This window comes from Erinaceus europaeus, chromosome X (genome assembly GCF_950295315.1).
Source record: "Erinaceus europaeus chromosome X, mEriEur2.1, whole genome shotgun sequence".
Classification (NCBI taxonomy): Eukaryota; Metazoa; Chordata; class Mammalia; order Eulipotyphla; family Erinaceidae; genus Erinaceus; species Erinaceus europaeus.
In genome coordinates, this window is record NC_080185.1 from 70,043,337 (window position 1) to 70,067,677 (window position 24,341).

Sequence of the window (24,341 nt, forward strand, 5' to 3'; positions counted from 1 at the left end):
CTGTTGAACACTTTAGGGTGTCAATTCTGGTTGCAGCTAAAATTTCTGGCAAGAAACCCATCTAGTCCTGTGGCTGGCTGTCTAAAATACCAGGGACATTCATAAAAGGGGTTCTCTAGTTTCCTATAGAGATACCATTCCTTAGAGTTTATGTTGATATTCAGCTATGGTATGAGGTGGCCTCTGGCATGTTGGTTCCAGGAGCGGAAAACCATCCACCCTGTGATGTGTATCAAGATTGGCTGTAGTTGTTGTTTTAATGGTTACACCACTCCTTTGAGAGATTTAGGTAGGTTAAGGGGTGATTGCTGTAAAGATAGTTGATTCTTCTATGTTCAAATTGTAGAGAAAATTAGACAACTGGAAAAATATAATGCAAAACAAAAAATAACAGCCATAGTAAACAGAAGGAGTACACACATAGAAAGAATTAATAAATGAACAAAACATGTTCGTAGTCACAAACAGACAAAAGCAGCAAATATATAAATATACAATAGAAAAAAGAGAAGAGAAAAAAAGCAAATAGGAGTATATATACATGCACTCACCACAGCTGATGTTGGTAGTGGTTAGTTTGTAGACTTCTTGTCATAGATTGGTATCAAACTGCTTTCCTTATTACTATCAGGGAGAATATTGTTCTAATGAACTTTCTCCATTTTGCCGAAGTACCTATATTTACAAGTCTCTTCAGCAGTGATGAATGAGCAGTACTATAGGTATAGGTTGGCAGATGGCTACCTGGTTGTTTCAGGGAACACATTTAACAAAAGATGTTCTCTCTGAGTTGTTCAAGTCCCTGGTCTCCATCTGCCACCAACAATTCACTCCAGTTCATTACTCAGACCTATCCATAATTCGCCACCTGAAGAATTCTCCAGGGACAGAAATCTGTTGGCTGACAAGGCCTCACTACCTAGGCTGGGAGTAAGTTCAAGAAAGAAGGATCCAGTATCATTCTACTTGTGTACTGAGACCCTGGTGGCTCTGAGGATGCTCTGCCTATTTATTAATACAGTCAGATAAATATTATACAAGGTTTCCATAGTGTTAAAGCCTTCCTGGATCATCAGGCCTCCATCCCTGAGGTTAAAGGTGCTGAGAGTAAGGGACACTCACTACTCTCTTTTGTACTTTTTGGTACTTTTTTGGTTCTTGTGTCACACGTTTCCTTTGTGATTTATTTGTATTCCCTCCTCTGTTGTCTCTCTCCTACTGGATTAAAATTCTTGTTTCCACTCAGAGATTTGAGGATCTGAAGATAATTCTTGAGGAGAATTAGCGTGCCTTTGTTTTCATGGAGTCATCTTTTCCTGGCCTCCTCAATGACCTTTAGAAAATAAAAAAAAATATGCAATAATCTTTGTGGAACTGAGAGAGAAGGAGGAGGAGGAGGAGGAGGAGGAGGAAGAGGAGGAGAATAAGGAGAAGGAGAAGGAGAAGGAGAAGGAGAAGAAGAAGAAGAAGAAGAAGAAGAAGAAGAAGAAGAAGATGATGATGATGATGATGATGTTGTTAAATTTTTCGGAGGCTCTTGCCGGGCTGGCTTGCTTCACGGCGGGTAACAGAGACGCGGAGACAACAGTTGGGCAGGGAAGCTGTATTTCTTTATTCAGGAACGATTCATAAACTAAGACAAACTAATCACCAAACAGAACTCTGCTGTCTCTTTGCGGTGGCACAAGCACTCCCTCTTACTCTGTAACTCGGGAACTCTCCAACTCTGGAACTCTCGGACTCAGGAACCCCCCCCCCGGGGGTCCCTTGGGGCGGGGCCAAGCAGGCCCGCGAAATTAACAGGACTGATCCAATTCTCTTGGCGGGGGAGGGCTAGAACAAACCAATGTAAAGCATACGACAATTCCCCCTTTTCTTTTTAACTAAATGGCTACAGTATCAAGGGTGTGGGGTGAACAGAAACCTATATCGTACAGGCATTTTTTAAAAAAGAAACTGGCACAAACTAAACTTTATCAGCTTAAAAAAAACATTTCTTGCCTCTGGGGGCGTACTTTCCTCGACGGGCAATTGCATGGGGGCGGGGAATGGCCTAGAGTCCCACAGGCAGCTGGCTGCAACTTACTTACTATGAAACAAAAATTGTTATTAGCATATCTACTGCACGATCCAACATTTCTAATAGAGAAGGAATTTGAGACTTTTACATATCAACAACGTCTTTTAACCTTTTGTTACACCCATTCAAGATGGAGACACACCCTAGGTGTGGGCCGGAGAGGAAACCTCAGGCATGAGAATAATTAGCATAGCCATTGTGCGATCTACCATTTCTAATAGAGAAGGTAATGGAGAGTTTTACATATCAACAAGTCCATTTAACTTTTTGTTTAGACTAACTTATTTAAAATATATTGATTGTTAACTAATTTTTACCTTAGACTTTAAATGTAAGTTAATTTTATCTTTATGAGAATTACATTGAAAACCTTTTTCATTTAACTTTGACTGGTAAGAATTTAGCCTTAAAGCTACTGTTTACCAAACTTTAAACATACACATAAACATGGTCATTAATACACAAGGAGAGAAAACTTTGTTACGAAGACATGTCATTTTAAACACGAATTTAAATCTGTACTGTCTTAGTTGTTGGTGGGGGGGGTTCACCATCTGGAGGTGGCTTCCCGTGCAGCTCCACTTCTAGGAATTGCAGGTTGCGATCTCTGCACAAATCTCTGCGTACTCCAGCTTGTCTGCCTTCAGACCGGACCGGCGGCTGGAGATCTCGTGTGCCCAGTTTCAGCAGGGAGCCCGGGGTTCCGGGAGGCCCGGGATGGTTCCAGAATTCATAGAAAGAGGGCAGGCAAGCCATCTTTGTAGAAGGCGTGGGCCTAGGTGCCCAGGGGTGGCAGCCATGATAGGCCACCGCGGCCCTGCCCCATGGCCCTGCCATGTCTGCTGCCCTGCTTGCAGTGACTGAGCAGCGTGGAGGGATCACACGTCCAGTGCCCTGCTCCTGTGGGCTGGCCTCGGGCTCTTGCATGTTGGCCTCGGGCTCCAGGGGCTCTTGTGTGCTGGCGTAGGCCTCCTGCGGGCTGCTGGGCTGCGGGGCTGCGGGCGCGGTGCGCGGGGTTGTCTGGGCGCAGCCGGCTGGCTGGCTGTTTAACCAGGTGGAAACAGCAGCTCCGTGCCTTGCCTCCCACCCGCTGGCTCTTCCCGCTGGCTGTTCTGAGTTCGCCCGAGCGAGTGGAAACCACAGAGTGGTCCAGAGATAAATGTTCCAGAAACAGCGAAACAGTCTCGTAAAGAAAGGGCATAGGTCTTTGGAGATCTCTTCAAAGGCAGAAGAGAAGGCCATAGTACATAGGTAGCCAAATTGTCTTTACTTATCTGAGAGATGCGCAGGTCAGGTCCATGTGGGCACCATTTTTGTTAAAATTAGGAAGGCTCTTGCCGTGCGGGTTGGCTTCGCGCGCGGGTAACAGAGACGCGGAGACAACGGCTGGGCAGGGAAGCTGTATTTCTTTATTCAGGAACAACGATTCATAAACTAAGACAAACTAATCACCAAACAGAACTCTGCTGTCTCTTTGCGGTGGCGCAAGCACTCTTTCTTTTTTCTCTCGAACTCGGGAATTCTCCAACTCTGGAACTCTGGAACTCTGGTACTGGGGAACCCTCTGAAACTCTTCCACTGTGGAACTCTCTCTTACTCTGTAACCCTGAAACTCTCAATGGCGCCCACGTGGACCTGACCTGCGCATCTCTCAGATAAGTAAAGACAATTTGACTACCTATGCACTATGGCCTTCTCTTCTGCTTGTGAAGAGATCTCCAAAGGCCTCTGCTCTTTCTTCACGAGAATGTTTTGCTGTTTCTGGAACATTTATCTCTGGACCACTCTGTGGTTTCCACTCGCTCGGGCGAACTCAGAACAGCCAGTGGGAAGAGCCAGCGGGAGGGAGGCAAGGAACGCAGCTGCTGTTTCCACCTGGTTAAACAGCCAGCCAGCCGGCTGCGCCCAGACAACCTGCAGCCCCGCAGCCCGCAGGAGGCCGACGTCAGCACACAAGAGCCCCTGGAGCCCGAGGCCAACATGCAAGAGCCCGAGGCCAGCCCACAGGAGCCGGCTCTCCACCGCGTGGAGCAGGGCACTGGACGTGTGATCCCTCCACGCTGCTCAGCCACTGCAAGCAGGGCAGCAGACATGGCAGGGCCATGGGGCAGGGCCGCGGTGGCCTATCATGGCCGCCACCCCTGGGCACCTAGGCCCACACCTTCTACAAAGATGGCCTGCCTGCCCTCTTTCTATGAATTCTGGAACCATCCCGGGCCTCCCGGAACCCCGGGCTCCCTGCTGAAACTGGGCACACGAGATCTCCAGCCGCCGGTCCGGTCTGAAGGCAGACAAGCTGGAGTACACAGAGATTTGTGCAGAGATCACAACCTGCAATTCCTAAAAGTGAAGCTGCGCGGGAAGCCACCTCTGGATGGTGAACCCCCCCCCCCAACAACTAAGACAGTACAGATTTAAATTCGTGTTTAAAATGACATGTCTTCATAACAAAGGTTTCTCTCCTTGTGTATTAATGACCATGTTTATGTGTATGTTTAAAGTTTGGTAAACAGTAGCTTTAAGGCTAAATTCTTACTAGTCAAAGTTAAATGAAAAAGGTTTTCAATATAATTCTCATAAAGATAAAATTAACTTACATTCAAAGTCTAAGGTAAAAATTAGTTAACAATCAATATATTTTAACTAAGTTAGTCTAAACAAAAGGTTAAATAGACTTTTTGATGTGTAAAACTCTCCATTACCTTCTCTATTAGAAATGGTAGATCGCACAATGGCTATGCTAATTATTCTCATGCCTGAGGTTTCCTCTCCGGCCCACACCTAGGGTGTGTCTCCATCTTGAATGGGTGTAACAAAAGGTTAAAAGACGTTGTTGATATGTAAAAGTCTCAAATTCCTTCTCTATTAGAAACGTTAGATCGTGCAGTAGATATGCTAATAACAAGTTTTGTTTCATAGTAAGTAAGTTGCAGCCAGCTGCCTGTGGGACTCTAGGCCGTTCCCCGGCCCCATGCAATTGCCCGTCGAGACAAGTAGCCCCCCAGAGGCAAGAAATGTTTTTTTTTTTCAGATATGGCCCCCTCAGGCCTTCCCTTGGCAACATGCTGGTTTTTGTTATATATGTTTCTGTTCACCCCACACCCTTGATACTATAGTCATTGAGTTAAAAAGAAAAGGGGGAATTGTCGTATGCTTTACATTGGTTTGTTCTAGCCCTCCCCCGCCAAGAGAATTGGATCAGTCCTGTTAATTTCGCGGGCCTGCTTGGCCCCGCCCCAAGGAACCCCGAGAGAGGGTTCCTGAGTCAGAGAGTTCCTGAGTTCGAGAGTTTCAGAGTTACAGAGGAAGAGAGAGTTCCACAGTGGAAGAGTAAGGGAGAGGGTTCCTGAGTTCGAGAGTGCCAGAGTTTCAGAGGGTTCCCCAGTACGTGAGTTCCAGAGTTCCAGAGTTGGAGAGTTCCTGAGTTCGAGAGTAAGGGAGAGGGTTCCTGAGTTCCAGAGTAAGAGAGAGAGTGCTTGTGCCGCCGCAAAGAGACAGCAGAGTTCTGTTTGGTGATTAGTTTGTCTTAGTTTGTGAATCATTTTTCCTGAATAAAGAAATACAGCTTCCCTGCCCAGCCGTTGTCTCCGCGTCTCTGTTACCCGCCCGTGAAGCTAGACCCGCCCGGCAAGACCCTCCGAATTTTAAGAAGAAGAAGAAGAAGAAGAAGAAGAAGAAGAAGAAGAAGAAGAAGAAGAAGAAGAAGAAGAAGAAGAAGAAGAAGAAGAAGAAGAAGAAGAAGAAGAAGAGAGGAGGAGAAAAAGAAAAAGGAGGAGGAGGAGGAGGATGGGGAGGAGAAGAAGGAACATGAATTGACAAAGCACTCCTGAGGGGAGAAAGAGGAAGAAAGAGGATATTGCTCCCAGATTTCAGTGTATGCTAAAACACAATAGTAATTAAAACAGTGTGGTGTTCAAATAAAAAAAGGTATGTCAGATAACAAAAGAGAATTGAGAGCCTAGAAATAAATCCACACATTTATGAGCACCTAATATGTGAAAAAGTGACAAAATAATTCAACAGTGAAAGGAAGGTCTCTTCAATAAACTGTGCTGGAAAATTGGACATCCACATAGAAAAAATGAAACTAGATTATCACTTACCATCATCCTCAAAAATTAATTCAAAAAGTATCAAAGCCATTAAGACCAGAAGATATTTGTACATTACATATCTGACAAGAGGTTGATATCAAACAACAAAGAATGAATACAGCTAAAAAAAAACTCAATGTAGAGTGGGAAAATGATCTGAATAGACAGTTTTTATATTTATATTATATTATAATTTTATTTAATTTATATTTGATAAGATAGAGATAAATTGAGAGGACGGGGTGATAGAGAAGACAATATAAATAGAGACATCAATGGCACTACTTCACCAATAGCAAAGCTTCCCCCTTACAAGTGGGAAATGAGAGCTTGAACCCAGATTATTGTGCATTGTAATGTCTGTATTCAACTGGGTATGTCACTACCCAGCCCAAGAATAGAAATTTTTGAAACAAGCTATACATATGACCAGAAACATAAAAATGCATAATTTTATTTATCATTAAATAAATTAAAACTAAAGCCACAATTAGATATGACCTCATGCCTGTAAAATTGGTTCACATCAACCAAACAAGAGGTGACTGACATATGTTGGGGAGTTGTGGAGAAAACAAATTCTGTTAATCTGACGTTGACTATACAAACTGGGTGCAGCCTCTAGGGGATGCAGAATGAAAAAATTCAAACAAATAAATACTTTATTATCCAATAATTAGGCATAATAATTAGGCATAATAATTATTAAGCATAATAATTCTATTAGGCATATAACTAAAGGACATAAAAATATTAATTCCAAGGTACATATGTACACCTATACTTACAGCTGTGTTATTCACAATACAAAAGGAGTAGATGAAATTTAAATGCACATTTGTGGCATTTAGATTACAGGACATACACTCAATGAAATAGTACTCTGCAATTTTTAAAGATGAACTCATGTCTTTTTTGACAAAATGTTTGGAGCTCAATCACTGGATAGTTTCATAAAACTTTGTGATAACTATGGTTGGTTAGAGGTGGGACATATCGTAGTGATGGTACACCAATGTGTGGAACCATACCCTTAGAATCTCCTAATCTTGCAAACCATATTTAAATCACTACTAAAATAAATAACATTAAAAAATAAATATGTGAAGAGGATCTGAAGACTCTTTGTCAATAGGCATATGAAAAAAATGCTTATTCACAGATTATCTGAGAAAAGCAAATCAAGACCACAGGAAATATTACCTTAAACATCTGAGAATTCCAGACATTAAGTAAGACAGAAACAGCAAATACTGGAAAAGAATCAGGCAAAAGGAATGTTTATATATTGTTTCTGGGAATGTAAATTAGGCCAAATCCTGTTGAAAATAATCTAGTGATTCCTCAAAACATTGAAAATGGATTTAACATAAGATCAAGCAATTCTTTCATGGAAAAATACCCAGGGAACACAAAAACATACCTACCTATGTTCATAGCAGAACTATTTGTAACAGCCCAAATTTGAAATAACCTGAATGTTAAATGATGTAGGTGTAATTTTTAAAAGTTGTAGTAGGGATCAGGAGGCTTACATAGTAGAATGCACATGTTACTTTGTGTGAAGATCCAGGATAGAGAGCCTAACAGTCACATGGGAGTACCTCCAGGGGGAAACTTCATAAATGGTGGAGTGGTGCCATGGTATATTTCTTCTCTTTCTTTCTTTATTTTTCACTCTCTATATCCCTGTTTCTTACCCAGTATTATATATATTAAACTTTAAGGGATGGTGAAAATTTCTCCTTTGTTACATTGTGAATGGAACTTAAAGGAAACACACTAAATGAGATTTGTCAAAAAGAAGAGCAATATTAGATAATCTCATATATAGTTGGAATTTAAAAGACAAGTAAATAAAAGTGAAACTTGCTCCATATGTGATATATTATAGCAAATTCAAGGAATTTGAGGGGATGGGAGGCAGGAGAGAGGTAGGACTGTGAGCTTACACCTGTGACTCTCCAGTCTCCACATAGTATTACACAATCACATAAATAATTACCCAAAGACTTATGTGTAGAACTGCGGGGCTCTGATGTGGCTTACATGCTTACTGTTCTTTAGGAGGATAGTAAAAAATGTAGCACTAACCATGGGGACCCCTGTTGTTTATTGATTAGTTGCAAGATACATCAAAGGAATTCCAAAACAGTTTACATCTGCAAAAATTATAATAGTGAATTAACAAAACAGAGGGAACAAAATGAGGCAGGGGCATCACAAAAGTGCTGCAGCAAAGATAACATAGATAATGAATAGCAAGGCCATTACTTTTTTTTCTACCAAGCATACAATGTTTCAATGTTTCTTCTGTCTAGCACTCCTAGTGGGATCTTTGTTTCGAGGACCAAAGAGTCACATACCTCCTCATTCAACTTGGTTATCTATCACTCTGTTGTGAGACACTCTAGTGCTGATATCTAGTGCTGATATAAAACATCTATTATATCTGATAAGTTTTTAAAAAGTTGTGAGCCCCATACAGTAATTAATTGGGCCATGAGTTATGCAAATCTAAGGTAGGCACAAACCTGGCATGCTAAAATATGTTTCTCCCCCACAGGAGAAGGTTGGAGATATGGTGCATAGTAGTAGAGGAGGACTAAAGTTGGTGGTGGGAATAGTAAGCAGACTCCTAAAATTGGATATAAGAAATGAATTAATGGGGGTGGGAGGTGGCACATCCAGTAGCACGCACAAGTTAGCTTGTTCAAGGATCTCAGTTAAAGTTCTTGCCCTGCACTTATGCCTGCATCTGCGCCTGGAGAGATAAAGCTTCATGAACAGTCAAGTGCCACAAATGCTTCTCTCTGTTCTCTGTTTTCACCTTCCTTCTTGATTTCTATGTCTTTATCAACAAGAGAAGAAGAAAAAATAAAGAGGAGAATGTTGGTTAGTGGTGGATGTGGTGTGCAAACACTTATCACTAGAAGAAAAGAAATTGATCACATGTGGCAGCAACTGTCTTGTAAATCATTATCCTCTCCCAATAAAATTATTTTTTAATTGTTCAAGTTTTGAGAAATGAATTTTTTTTTTGTAGAAGACTCCAATGACATTGTTCCAAATGAAGCCTTGATTCATAAGGATGAGGACCGAAATATTGTATCCACAGAAAATGTGGTATGTACATTTTGAAGTATTTATCATAACATGATGGATGTCAAAGATATGTTAAATTAGTGATAATATAAGCATTGTCAAGATAGCATTTTTCTCCATTTCATGAAAATGAATAGCTGTCATCTATGAAAATATACTCTTGAATGCTTGATAAATGAAATATACAGTTCTATAACTAGCACAATTGTTTTAATTATTAGGAATTCTACAAGTATAGCACTATGCTTTGAAAACATACAGCATTATGTAACAAATTAAATTCCTTCAACACATATACAAAGAGTAAAATTATTATGCCTTAACAAATATATGGTTAAAACAGAATTTCACCTGAAGTTATGATGGGCACTTTTTTATTTCTAAGTAACAAATCCAAGAATCCTTAACTTAGTGTTTTCTGTTCAGATCATCTAATCTACTCTGTGTTTAGAATATTTTAAATCTTTCTATTTATATTGAACTCTGTCACTTTAAAAATGTTGAGGTGGACATGTTTCACTTCAGATTGTAACAGAGATGTCAGGCGTGGAATGTCAGCCTTCCAGCTGTATTACTCTGCCACTAGGTTCCAGATGCTACCATGATGCCAACCTGACTTCCCTGGGCAGAAGATCCGACCAATATGTCCTGAAATCCTGTCTCCCCAGAGCCCTCTCCCACTAGGGAAAGAGTGAGACAGGCTGGGAGTATGGATCAATCTGCCAGTGTCCATGTTCAGTGGGGAAGGAATTACAGAAACCAGACCTTCCACCTCTTGCACCCCATAATGATCCTGGGTCTATACTCCCAGAGCGATAAAGAATAGGAGAGCTTTGGGTGTGGGGGGAGATACGGAGTTCTGGTGGTCATAATTGTGTGGAATGATACTCTCTTACCCTATGGTCTTGTCAATATCTTCATTTTATAAATTAAAATTATAAAAAATAAGGATAAAAGTTAATAATAGAATAAACCAGTATAGAAATACTAAAATGCCTTTGAAAAATTTTTAATTGCATGGTGATAGCTTAGTGAAAATGTACAACACTATCAAATGTACAACACTATCAAATGTAAAAATGGCTTTTATACTAATAGCAAATATGTGGACTGGGTGGTGGCCCACTCAGTTAAGAGCACATAGTGCAAAACTTAGAGACCCATGAAAGGATCCTGGTTCTAGTCCCCTAAGCTCCCCACCTGCAGGAGGTTCACTTCACAAGTGCTGAAGTAGGTCTGCAAGTGTTTATCTTTCTCTCACCTTCTCTATCTTCCCCCCTCCTCTCAATTTCTCTCCATCCTATCCAATAAAATGGGAAAAAAAATCCATAGATTTCTAAAAGGTCTTCACCAGTTTCCATTTCTACCATCAGTATAGCAGAGTGCACAATCTCACTAACACCTGTCTTTTAATGTTTTGTTGAAGTAGGCTCTTCTCACAGGTGTAATGTGGTATTTCAATATAGTTTTAATCTATATTTATCTAATGATAAGGGAAGCATTACTTCATGTGTCTGTGGGCCACATGTATGTCTCACTTAAGAAACTGTCTATTTTACTCTTTGGCCCAAATTTGTTGTTGTTGTTGATCTGTATTGGATTTTTACAGATTCTTAGTATCAGTCACTTATCAAACTGTGATGTTAAGTACTGGGTTTCCTGGATTTCTTTCTGTGGTTTCCTTTTCAGTTTGCTTTAGTTCCATTAATCCACACTTGTTTTTACTTCACAGACTCATGGGATTGAGTTTCCAAATATATCTTTGATATGAAGATTCTACAAGGTTGCACCCATGTTATCTTCTATAAATTTGAAGTTTTCTGGTGTAATACCCAGGGCTTTGATTTATTTTGATTTGATTTGATTTATTGTGTTACGTGGGTCTAGTTTCACTATTTTTTATTTTATTTTAATTTTATTTATTCCTTTTTGTTGCCCTTGTTGTTTTATTGTTGTAGTTATTATTATTGTTGTTGTCGTCATTGTTGGATAGGACAGAGAGAAATGGAGAGAGGAGGGAAAGACAGAGAGGAGGAGAGAAAGACAGACACCTGCAGACCTGCTTCACCGCCTGTGAAGTGACTCCCCTGCAGGTGGGGAGCCGGGGTTCGAACCGGGGTCCTTATGCCGGTCCTTGTGCTTTGCGCCACCTGCGCTTAACCCGCTGCGCTACAGCCCGACTCCCAGTTTCACTATTTTTAAGTTTATATTTTAAACTTTGTATAATTAAAATTTTTAATCTTAATATTTATTTAATTTTGAGTACTGTTTAGCACTGGCTTATGGCAGTGTGAGTGATTTAACATGATACTTCAAACCATTTTTAGATTCAGGAATTTATGTGCTTGTTTAGGAAGCTGGATGTCTATATTTTGAGCATTTAGTTAGTGTGGAACATTTTCGGCTATGATTTCTTTGAATATATTATCTGCCCCTTCCTCCTTATCTTGTTTCTTGGGGATCCCATTAACTGTCACATTTGTCTATCTTATGGAGTCTGATATTTCACATAAAAGTATTTTATTTTTCCTAGATCTTTTCACTCCAGCACTTGTAAGTTCACTGGATGTTGTGGTTATGCTCTCTAGCCCTGATATTATCTACTTAATATGATTTAATATACTACCTAAGCCTGTACTGCATTCAAACTGTCCTTCAAGCCTGGTAGCTCTGTTTGTTATATTAATGTTTTATAAAGCTTTAGTAGAATTATTTTTGAGTTTTTGTGTCCGTATATTGGGTTTAAATCTTTGAATTATCTTCATAGTGAGTTTTCTGAATTCTTTCTCTGTCACTTTTTGGAGATCTGTGTCTGTTAATTTGTAATTTCAGATGAAGCTGTTTAGTTACAAGTCTGTGCATTTAACATCACTTTTTTTAAAAAAAATTATTTGTTTATAAAATGGAAACACTGAGAAGACCATAGGATAAGAGAGTTACAATTCCCACCACCAGAGGTCTGTATCCTATCCCTTCCTCTGATAGCTTTCCTATTCTTTATCCCTCTGGGAGTATGGACCCAGGGTCCTTATGGGGTGCAGAAGGTGGGAGGCATGGCTTCTATAATTGCTTCCCAGCTGAACATGGGCTTGAACAGGTCAATTCATACTCCCAGCCTGTCTCACTCTTTCCTTAGTGGGGCATGGCTTTGAGGAAGCTGAGCTCCAGGAACATTGGTGGGGTCATCTGTCCAGGGAAGTTCAGTTGGTATCATGGTAGCTTCTGGAACACCACAGAATGCAAGTATTGATCTACAAGGATGTAAAGGTTACATAGGCCCTTATGATGAATGTGGGCCCCAGATCAAATTGATGGGGTTTACAGTCAACAATATTTATATGCTTTTCCTGTATTTGGGAGCTACTTCCTTCCTGATCCAGCTTTCTAGCCCTTTTTCCAGCCATGACATCATCTCCCCAGACAATAACCTGGGTCCACCTGCATATCAGATGTGAGGCTCAGGCAAAAACTAATAAAGTCATGGGCTCTTTGAAATATACCTAAAATAGACCTACTAGCTATTTCCAAAACAGATAACCCAAATCTTTATCTGCAATATTCCAGTCTTTGGGTTCATAATTATCCAACAATTTGTATGGCTTTATATGTTAACTCTTTTTCAGCCATCAGGTTCCAGATGCTACCATGATGCCAACCAGACTTAATATTACATTTTAACTGAATACTTTCTTTGTTTTTATTGATTAAGTAATGGTCGACAAGATCTTAGGATAGAAGGTGTAAAATTCCACACAATTGCCACCACCAGAGTTCCATATCCAACCCCTTCCTTTGGAAGCTATCCTATTCTTTATCCCTCTGGTAACATGGACCCAGGATAATTATGGGATACAGAAGGTAGAAGGTCTAGCTTCTGTAACTGATCATCTGCTGGACATAGTTGTTGGCAGGTCCATCCAGACACCCAGCCTGTTTCTATCTCTCTCTAATAGGGCAGGGCTCTGGAAAGGTGGGGTTCTGGTGATGTCATCTGTCTAGGGAAGTCAAGTTGATATCATAGTAACATTCTTATTATTCCTGAAGATTTTGTAGAATTCAATTCTAAAGCCACCTGATCCTGGACTTTTATTGTTGGGAAGGCTCTTAATAATTGTTTCAATTTCTTTGCCTGTAATTGGTCCATTTAGGTTTTGTAGTTCTTCATGGTTCAGTTTTGGAAGGCTATACATTACTAGGAATTCTTCCATTCCTTCCAGGTTCTCTATCTTGGTGACATATAGTTCACAGAAGCTTCACATGATATTTTGGATTTCTGTGGTTCCTGTTTTGATATATATCATTTACTATTCTATATATTTGAGTCTTCTCCTTTTTTTTAAGTGAGTCTGGCTAGGGGTTTTTCAATTTTATTTATTTTTTCAAAGAACCAACATTTGGATTCAATGATCTTTGTATAGTTCTCTTATTATCAATGCTGTTTATTTCTTGAAATTTTGAGCCATAGAAACTACCTACCATTGTAATATGGGAGCTCAAACCTGGGTAGCATGTATAATGAGATATGTGCTATTCTCTCCTCCATCTTACTTCTTCAAATTTTGGCTTATGTCTTTCTGCATGTGTTCCTCCCTCTGCTTTATTTTTACTTATTTGTATACCCTTCATCAATTTATGTTATGACTTCTTTTATGCATTCTCACATACAACTATTGTAATTGCAAATGTCTTCAAACTGTTCTCTAGGTCCATCACAGCCAGTGATTTTCTTGGTCTTATCATTATAACTGATTATCTGTAAGTACCAGAGTATGAGTTTGTGTTTGAGGAAGCTTCTATAATGAATTTGGAAACACAAGTGCCTGGCTGAGACTATAGAACCAAAGTTGTTCAGATATGGATTGTGACCAGAATTTTTAGTTTGCAGGTCTACAGAGGCTTGTTGGGAACATAATCTGATTACCTTCACTCAGAAAATAAAGTGATTCTCCCTAACTGTGCTTCAACATGGAAAATGAAGTTCAATATGACTATTGCTTCCAAACTGCTAAAATGTTTTGGAGACTGCTGCTGCAACTCCCACAGTGTCCATATTTTTCACATTTCCTTTCCCTTTGTTGCAAAACTGAAAGCACAAAGTATAAATGGATTGGGTGTCAGAATTTGAATTCAGCCTACCCCTTATTCATCTGATTAAAGTTATCTTATGGGTCTCTTCCTTATTGTGACCATTTGTTATGGGGGATGATATTTTTTTCTTCCCAGTGTCTTCACTACTTAAATGATGAGTTTTTTAATCTTGCTTTAGAAACTTGTGTGAGACCCAATTCCATTTATATGAAGTTTTTTTAATGTATGTTGCGTATTTTCTATTGCTGCACAGGTGAAAGAGAACATACTGTATTCGACATTGCAACCTTTTCCAAAATAATATCCACAATTAAATTTATGTTGCAAAATATCTTCAGATTTAATATTTACCTTGGATTCTACTACAACCATGCTGTGACACTATAATCTCACAACACATGCTTAATAAAAGTTAAGCCAGACTTTCAAAGGCATGACGTTGGAGTAGCGTCTATTCATGTTTTTCCCCTGATTATCTAGTGAAAGCAATGCACAATTACCTGAAAACTTGCCAAAGTGAACCTAGAGCTTATGAAGAAACTCACTTAGCTACCAGTGGGTACAAGCATGTATGATCAATAGATTGAAAATTAGAGAGATCAGATGGTAGCCCATCTGGTTAACCACACACATTATAGTGTGGAAAGACCCAGGTTTAATCCCCTGGTAACCAGCTGCAGGGGTAAAGCTTCACAAGTGCTGAAAAAAGGCTGCAGGTGTCTCTGTTTTTTTTTCCCTTTCTCTTCTCCTTCCCTTTAAATTTCTTTCTGTCTCTATCCAATAATAAATATATTTTAAAAACATTATTGAAAAAAAAGAGAAAAAAGTGGTGAGGGAGGTATCTTCAGGTCTTAAGAAACCATTCTTAGTAGGAGCCAGAACAATATCAATGGTTATTCAGTGGAGCACATTGTCAACAGCAGGAATGCAGAAACATTGGACTCTTAACATGTGAACTAAGGGGCATCAGCATATTGTACTGTCCACAGGACTTACCTGTGTTTAAGAGAAAAAGATAAGTACTAAATCCATAAGTACTAAATCTGCTGAGATCTTAGTAGCTGACAAGAAAAATATAATTGTCTTATTCTTTGAGTACACAGGAGAAATCAATTCCCATATTCCTCTACTTCCTAGAGGCTGGAAACATGTTAACAAGACCCTACAATGACATCATAAGTACTAAACTGGTGACATGTGATAGAATCTCTCCCTCTCCCAGCACAATATATAAACAGGAGAATTCAATACCATAGTGATAGTGCTACCTGCTGTGTCAACAACAGACACCATGCTAAATATTCAAGTTTAGAAGTATCCAAAAACACAACCATATTAGAACCTACAAAAGGTCAGATTACAGATATCCTGAAAAATAAAGTTAGAATTTACAAAACTCATTGTGAAGTTAATTAAGTAATGTAAATATATCATGCAGAAACATACTCATTAGCTGAGAGATCATTTCAAAAAATAGTTACAAAGCACAGAAAAATTTCTCCAAACAGAATTTGCCAAAAAATTGGAAAAAATAAAGGAACACCAAACAGAGATGGATGGTGTGCAGGGCACTTTAAATGCAGTTCAAATTCAAGTATCCAGCCTAGAAAGTAAACTGAATCAGTTGAAAAATAATAACAGGGCTAGAAGATGTAACCTCCATACTGTGAATATAAGACTGTTGAAGATAAAAAAATTTAGGAAAAATGCAGCAATTCTTTGTTAAATAAAAAGCTCCATTAGAAAGAATAATGTGAGAGTTGTTAGGATCTCTGAAGAAGAAAAGCAGGGAAACCAGAAAACATTCAGATAAACCATAGCAGAAAATTTTCCACACCTGGACAAAGTTTAAAATATAGACATTTGACCATGATATGGTGATATGGTGAGGTTATAAATCAGACACAAAATATATATACACAAAGCAATATGCTTATGGCAAGAGCTTGAGTTACTTAGAAATCAAAAGATAACTTAAACATTAATTGGAGAATTTAATTTAAAAAATTGGACATCGTGTCCAGAAAGCACCATGAATAGCCATAGTAAAATGTAGTCATCAGGCTCCCCAACTTCAGTTATACAAGAAAGTAGTAATAATTAAAACATCTTAGTACTGAAGTAAAAATGGAAACTTGGATCAATGGAGCTGAAACAGGAGTCCAGAAATTAGCCCATATGTATGCAGCCTAATAATATAGACAAAGATGCTAAAAGCCATTCAGTGTGATAAAGGAAGTCTCTACAACAAATTGTGCTAGGAGAATTGGACAGGTACTTGTAGAAAAATGAAACAAGATCAGAATATAACACCATACACCAAAATCAAATCAAAGACCTGGACATTATGCCAGAAACTCTCATGTTTATAGAACAATACATAAGTGAAACATTGTAGGATATTCACATCCAAAAAGCATTTGGAGACTTAACCCCATGGGCATGTGAAATGAAAAAAGGGGTAAATAAATAGGACTACATCAACCTAGAAAGCTCCTACACATCAAAATAAAACTACATAAGTATAACCAGGAAACCTAGTAAATAGGAAAAGATATTTGTACATCACAACCTGATAAGTGACTTATCAAACTTCTATAAAGACCTGGAACAAATCAACAATAGAAAAAGTAATCTAAGGGCCAAAGAACAATACATACATACATACAAAGAACAATACAAAGAGATACACATAGCCCACAGACATGTGAAGTAACATTCCACTTAACTTATCATTAGAGGGACACAAATTCAGACTACAGTAAGATATTATATTATTATATTGGCATATTAACTGTTTCAAAGTGTTATAATAAGCAAACAAAAATTAAACTAATTCTATCGCTTGGTTTTGCTTTTATTTTAAGTTGTATGTCTGCATTTAGATACATTTTCATTTGACTAAAAGCTGTTGATCGATGTTTTCATCAACAATAAGCTATTATTTCCTTCTCTTAAACTATTTTATTAGCCCCTACTGTGTACAGAATGCCACCATGTCTTATTTCTGAAGCTAAAAGAAATTTAGCTGCTTTCTCTCTGTTTCTCTCTCTTATTAGGAAGCAATCACTGTAGGCTTAATTCTTTGTGCTATAAATGTTCACTTTGAATTGTATAGTCAATAAATTAGTAAGAAAATAATTTAAATTAGGGAATCATGTTAACTGAAATAAGCCAGGAACTGAAACATAGATACTAGGTGATATAATTTAAAGGGGAGCACAAGAAACTAAGTAAGCAAAAATATAGGGTGAAACTAATGAATTGTGGTTCTATTACAACAGATCTGCAGATGTAAAGGAGAAGTTAAGTAGGGGAGGGGTTAAGGGGGTATTAGGAATCAATTGCCCCATAGTAAAGAACGGCAGTTTAGAGAAAGGTAAAGTATGATAACACTTGGAGAAATGTGCATCAACACCCCTGTGACACCAGTAATCTTGTAAATAAATGCTTTCTTAAAAAAATGTGTGAGGTGCTCGCTTCGGCAGCACATATACTAAAATTGGAACGATACAGAGAAGATTAGCATGGCCCCTGCGCAAGGATGACACGCAAATTCGTGAAGCGTTCCATATTTAAAAAAAAAAATGTGTGAGTATGTTAAGTGAAATAAAGGTAATGTGAAATTACCAGGTGGTGGATATATACCTATTTATATTTAATCACTCATATGTAGGACATAAATGATTTTCTATCTGAATGAAAAAATTAGCCAGTGGGCATGTGGTGGAATACTCAATTAAGCACACAAGTTACAGTGCACACAGATCCAGATTTAAACCCCTAATCCTCACTTGCTGTGGAGAAGTTTCATGATCAGTGAAGGAGTGCTGCAGGTGCCTCTCTTCCTCTATCCATATCTCATCCTTGGAATTCAATTTCTCTCTATCTTATCAAATATAAAAAGCTAAAATACAAATAAATATTATTTAAAGAAAAATAATGCTATCCATGGAACAGTGAACTCTCCCATACTTGAAGTCCCTGGCTCCAAAAATTAAACTTCTCTGTCATTTATTTTGGTTAAAGACAGAGAGAAATTGAGAAGGAAGGAGAAAATAGAGAAGTAGAGACATGCACCTGTAGTACTTTCCTGCCCCTGAAGTTTCCCTGATTCAGGTGTGGACCAGGGGCTTAAACCTGGGTCTTTGTACACGATAATGTGTATACTCAAACAGCAGTGACATCACCTGGCCCCTAGAAGGAAATCTCTAATCAAAACTTAAATGCTTACTTTTTTCAAGGATACTAGGAAATAGATATTCTATATTAAATAATACTAAAATAATTCTTTATTCATTAAGAAGTCATCAATTAAAAGTAGAAGTAAGTGGATGAAACACATGCTTAATGTAATAATGAAAAGTTGGTGAGTTATCAGAATTTATTCCAATCAACTTGAATTAGATAAACCTATCACTAAATTTGAACATTAAATGTATAAATTCTATACCTTCTTAGGTATAATGATGTGGATCTTGCAAATATTTATGGAAAATTCTCTATTTGTATTACAGAAAATAAAAATTACTGATGATGAAGAAACTGACATGATAAGGAATTCTGAAATAGAACAAGTTAATTCTCTCTTGGGTTATAAGGTAAATCTAATGTCAAATTCTAGAATCACTTTGGAAATGTATATGACACAAGATCTTTAAAATACTGTTTGTTTGTTTATTTATTTATTTTTGATGGAGATATAAAATGAGAGGGGAGTGGGAAAAGAATGAGGGGAGAAAGACTCCTGAAACACTGTTTCACCAGTCGTGAAGCTTCCACCCTGCAGGTGGAAAGTTTGAACCTTAGTTCTTGAGAATGATAACAGTATATTCAAACAGGTATATCACTGTTCATCCCCAAAGCAAATTATTATAAAACCTGTGCATTGGCTTATTCTACTACCTTTTCATGAGTTTAATATCCAGGGCCTCTTCATTTTAGATAGCTACTAGGCCATCTGACATTTTAATTATGGTTACTGGTTTAGTGGACACAGTTTTAAGCAAACTGTTTGCTGATTCAGAGTAGGTACTGATGGTTAATTAAAAGGTAGATGTGTGATTTATATGAAATACATGACAATGGAATTCTTCCTTGCCACTGTAAGCCAGAGCTGAGCAGTGCTCTAGTTAAAAAAAAAAAAAAAAAGACTATTCTCCCTGGACAACTAGGAATATCAAAGGAGATCAACTGTGACTGCAACAAGACAGGACTAGTACTACTTTGGGAACCCACCAAATCACGGATGAGTGCAAACACATATGTCTCATGGACAGAGAGGAATCCTAAGGATAGATTCCTGGGGCTAAAGCCAGTATCTACTCCTGAGTGGCTGGTAACAGTCCAGCAGTTTGCTAGTTGTGGTGCCACCTGCAATCTATTTTACCAACAAAAAGACTTCTAATGAAAGGAGAGGACTCCCCTAAGGCTCACCAAATGCAACTGTGAGTTTCCATTGCTACTCCCCCTCACAGGCTGTAGCAGCAGTCAGGAGGCCCCTTGCTGACATCTGGGGACAAAGAACTGGCCAGGAAAACAGGAGAGGATCTACACCCTGGTGGATTAGAGGCAGGGATGTATAGTGGGAGCCTTTCCACATTGTTCTCCTGATGAATTGGGAGACACAGTGAATAACTGCCACAGAACCCACAGAGTATAAAAAGGATTTATTTGGAAACTCACAGAGTCAAGTAATGCAGCCAGCTTGGTTCTGGCTGTTGGCAGAGCAGCTGAATTGAGACCATGGCTTTGGATTCTCAGGGCAACAAAGGCTCTTTACATAACCACTGAGCCATCTCTCCCACACCATCATTGATCTCTAGGTTAGGAGTGAGTGATTAAGCTAAAAAGCCTACTTGTATTTAAAAGCCCTCAGGCTCCCATAACAGAATAGAGAAAAGATAAAGAACAAAAGAGGCTTTAACAGTCAGTGTTCTTCAACTCAGGGAATGAGATAACATTTAAACAACTGTTAATTTCCACAACTGTGAACTCTTTTGTGTACCTTACTTAGACACAAGTCAATCTAGGCAAGAGTGATCAGTGGATTCAAAAGTACCAAGAGAGGAATCTCATAACACACTATGTACAATGGTTAAACCAAGAAGAAACATTGGAGAAATTAACCAGGACAAAAAAAAAAAAAAAAACAGATAAAAGTGCCCAAGGGTAAAAGCATATAAAAATGAAGTTAATAGACCTTCACCTTCTGCACCCCATGATGACCCTGGGTCCATACTCCCAGAAGAATAAAGGATAGGAAAGATATCAGGGGAGGTGATGGGATACAGAATTCTGATGGTGGGAATTATGTGGAATTGTACCCCCTCTTATCCTATGGTTTTTGTCAGTGCTTCCTTTCTTATAAATAAAAATTTTAAAAAAGAAATTAAACAAAAACAAAATAATGAAGTCAACATCCAAACATTAATTGAGGAATTAGTCACAGGAATGAGGAAAGACTTTGAAAGCAAAGTCACCAAAAATGGGGAAACAGCAAATTAGACTCTGAAAGAAAACACTATCTCGAGGTAATCAGAGAGCTGAAAGCTGAAATAGCTGAGCTAATTAGAACAAGCTAATAAAGTATCACAACAGGGTAACAAAATACCTGAGCTACAGAAAACAAATAGGGGAAAGAGAATGGAATAAATGAGACAGAAAACAGAATTAGAGAGATTGAGGATTAATTAGAAAAAACTAAAAAAGAAGTAGAAGATCTCAAAAACAGATTAACAGATAATGAAAACAACAATAGAAAAATGTGGGATGACTTCAAAAGAAATAATATATGCATCGGGAGTCTGTAGCGAAGCAAGTTAAGCGCAGGTGGTGCAAAGCGCATGTACTGGTATAAGGATCCCGGTTCAAGCCCCTAGCTCCCCACATGAAGGAGAGTCGCTTCACAGGAGGTGAAGCAGGTCTGCAGGTGTATATCTTTCTCTCCCCCTCTCTGTCTTCCCCTTCTCTCTCCATTTCTCTCTGTCCTATCCAACAACAACGACATAAATAACAGCAATAATAACTACAACAATGAAAAACAAGAAGGTCAACAAAAGGGAATAAATAAAGAAAGAAAGAAAAAAGAAAGAAATAATATATGCATTATTGGCTTCCCAGAGGAAGAAAAAGAGGTAGGGAAGAAAGCATTCTACAGGACATAATAGCTGAGAACTTCTCCAATATAGACAGCATAAAAGACATAAAGATTCAAGAAGCCCAGAGGGTCCCAAACAGAATTAACCCAGACTTAAAGACATATTATATTTATAATGTAAAGGAATAGGGATAAAGAAAGGATCCTGAAGGCTGCAAGAGAAAAACAATGAGTCATCTACAGAGGAAAACCCTTAAGATTAGCAGCAGATTTCTCCTCACAAACACTAAAAGACAGTCGAGAATGGCAAGATATCTATCGAGTGCCCAGTGAAAAAGGCTTTCAGAGGAATACCAAAGGAGATAATTTAGGACTGCAACAAGTCAGGATTAGAATGACTTCAGGAACCCAACAAATCACCAGTGAGTGCAAATATGTGTGACATGAGGACAGAAAGGAGCCTAGGGAGAGATTAAGTAGATGGTAATAGTCAGGCATTTTACCAGTTGAGGCACCTGTTCCAGTCTTGTTCACCAACAAAAAGACAGCTGGAGGAGAGGACTCCCCTAAGACTCAGCAAATGCAACTGTGAGTCACCACTGCTACTGCCTTCAGAGGCTGGAGCAGCAGGGGGGTGGCCCTGTGCTGGCACCAGGGGACAGAGACCTAACCAGGAGACTCAGGAGAAGATCTACAACTTGATGGCCTAGCAGTGAGGCTGTATGGTATGAGCCTTTCCTAACATAGGAAATAGTTACTTCAGAACCGACAGACTATAAACAAGACTTGTTTAGAAACTCAAAGGGCCCATCAGTGCTACCCAGCTTGGCAAAGAAGCTGAATTGAGCCCAGAACTTGGATCCTCGGGGTATGAGAGTCTCTTTGCATAACTACTCTATTATCTCTCTCCCACCCTGCTTTATCTCTTGGTCAGGAGTGAGGGATTAAGCTAAGAAGCCTAGTTATAGTTTTAAAACCTCTGTTCCCATAGCCTACAGGGAAGAAAAAGCACAAAAGAGACATTTAAACCCACTTTGCAACAATACAGTGATTAAAACAATATTGACACAACTGTCAATTTACAAAAAATGTGAACCCTTTAATTATCTTACTTAGACACAAGTCAATCCAGGCAAGAGTGATCAGTAATTTGATAAGTAATGAGACAGGGACCTCATAACATGCTATATAAAATGGATAAAACAACAAGAAGAAATATTGGAGAAACGAGCCAGGACAAGAGTCCAGCTAAAAGCCCAGCCAAGGTTGAAACACAAAATAATGAGGTCAACATCCAAACTCTAGTTAAAGAAATAATCACAGAAGTGAGTAAAGAGTTTGAAAGAATTGTCATCAAAAATGCAGAAAAAACAAATGAGACTCTGAAAGAAAAATTATCTCAAGGTTATTAAAGAGCTGAAAGCTGAAATAGCTGAGCTAAGAACACAACTAGCTGAAGAGGCAAAAAACAGTGTCAGAACAGGGTAACAAAATAGATGATCTCCAGAAAACAGTATAGATGAGAGAGAATAGAATATATATGGCTGAAGACAGAATTAGCAAGATCGAAGATGAATTAGAGAAAACTGAAAGAGAAGTAAGAGATCTCAAAAAGAGATTAAAAGATACTGAAAACAATAACAGCAAGACCAAAATCCACATTATTACATCAATAGAGAAAGCCTTTGACTGAATACAACATCCCTTTATGATTAAAACAATAAAAAAATGGGGATAGTTGGAAAATGCCTGCAGATAATGAAGTCTATATATACCAGACCTACATCCAACATCATATTCAATGGTGAAAAACTGGAAGAATTTCCCCTCAGATGAGGTACTAGACAGGGCTGCCCACTATCACCATCATTATTCAAAACAGTGTTGGAAGTTCTTGCCATAGTAATCAGACAGGAGCAAGGATTTAAAGGGATACAGATTGGAAGAGAAGAAGTCAAACTCTCCCTATTTGCAGATTACATGATAATATACATAGAAAAAACTAAGGAATCCAGCAAGAAGATTTTGTAAATCATCAGGCAATACAGTAAGGTGTCAGGCTACAAAATTAACATAAAAAGTCAGTGGCATTCCTCTATGCAAACACTAAATTAGAAGATGAAATCAGGAAATCAATTCCTTTTACTATAGCAACAAAACCAGTAAAATATCTAGGAATAAACCTAAACAAAGAAGTGAAAGACTTGTATAGTGAAAGTTATGAGTCACTACTCAGGGAAATTCAAAAGGACATGCAGAAGTGGAAAGATATTCCATGTTCATGGGTTGGAAGAATTAACATCATCAAAATGAATATACTACCCAGAGCCATATTCAAATTTAATGCTATCCCTATCATGATCCCAACCACAGTTTTTAGGAGAGTAGAGCAAATGCTACAGATGTTTATCTGGAACCAGAAAAGACCTAGAATTGCTAAAGCAATCTTGAAAAGGAAGAACAGAACTGGAGGCAACACAATCCCAGATCTCAAATTGTATTATAGGGCCATTGTCAACAAAACTGCTTGGTACTGGAATATTAATAGATACACTGACCAGTGGAATAGAATTGAGAACCCGGAAGTAAGCCCCCACACCTATGGACATCTAATCTTTGACAAAGGTGCCCAGACTATTAAACGAGGAAAGAAGAGTCTCTTCAACAAATGGGTTGAAACATGCAGAAGAACGTGACTGAACCATTATATTTCTTTTTTTTCTTTTTAGTTTAGAAAGGATTAATTAACAAAACCATAGGGTAGGAGGGGTACAACTCCACACAATTCCCACCACCCAATTTCCATATCCCATCCCCTCCCCTGATACCTTTCCCATTCTCCATCCCTCTGGGAGCATGGACCCAGGGTAATTGT

The 24,341-nt window shown here is 38.6% G+C and overlaps 1 protein-coding gene and 1 non-coding gene across 2 annotated transcripts in view; both read left to right on the forward strand.

The window, feature by feature from the left end:
- The window catches only part of HDX (highly divergent homeobox), a 235,935-nt gene that overhangs the window by 155,058 nt on the left and 56,536 nt on the right, over positions 1-24,341 (forward strand). The window contains exons 7-8 of the mRNA XM_007534009.2: positions 9,221-9,300; positions 18,885-18,968. Of these exons, the coding sequence (XP_007534071.1) occupies positions 9,221-9,300; positions 18,885-18,968 (164 nt within the window). The remainder of the gene's footprint in view (positions 1-9,220; positions 9,301-18,884; positions 18,969-24,341) is intronic.
- LOC132535988 (U6 spliceosomal RNA) lies at positions 17,840-17,946 on the forward strand. Its single transcript, XR_009547689.1, has one exon. It is a non-coding gene; the product is annotated as a U6 spliceosomal RNA (small nuclear RNA).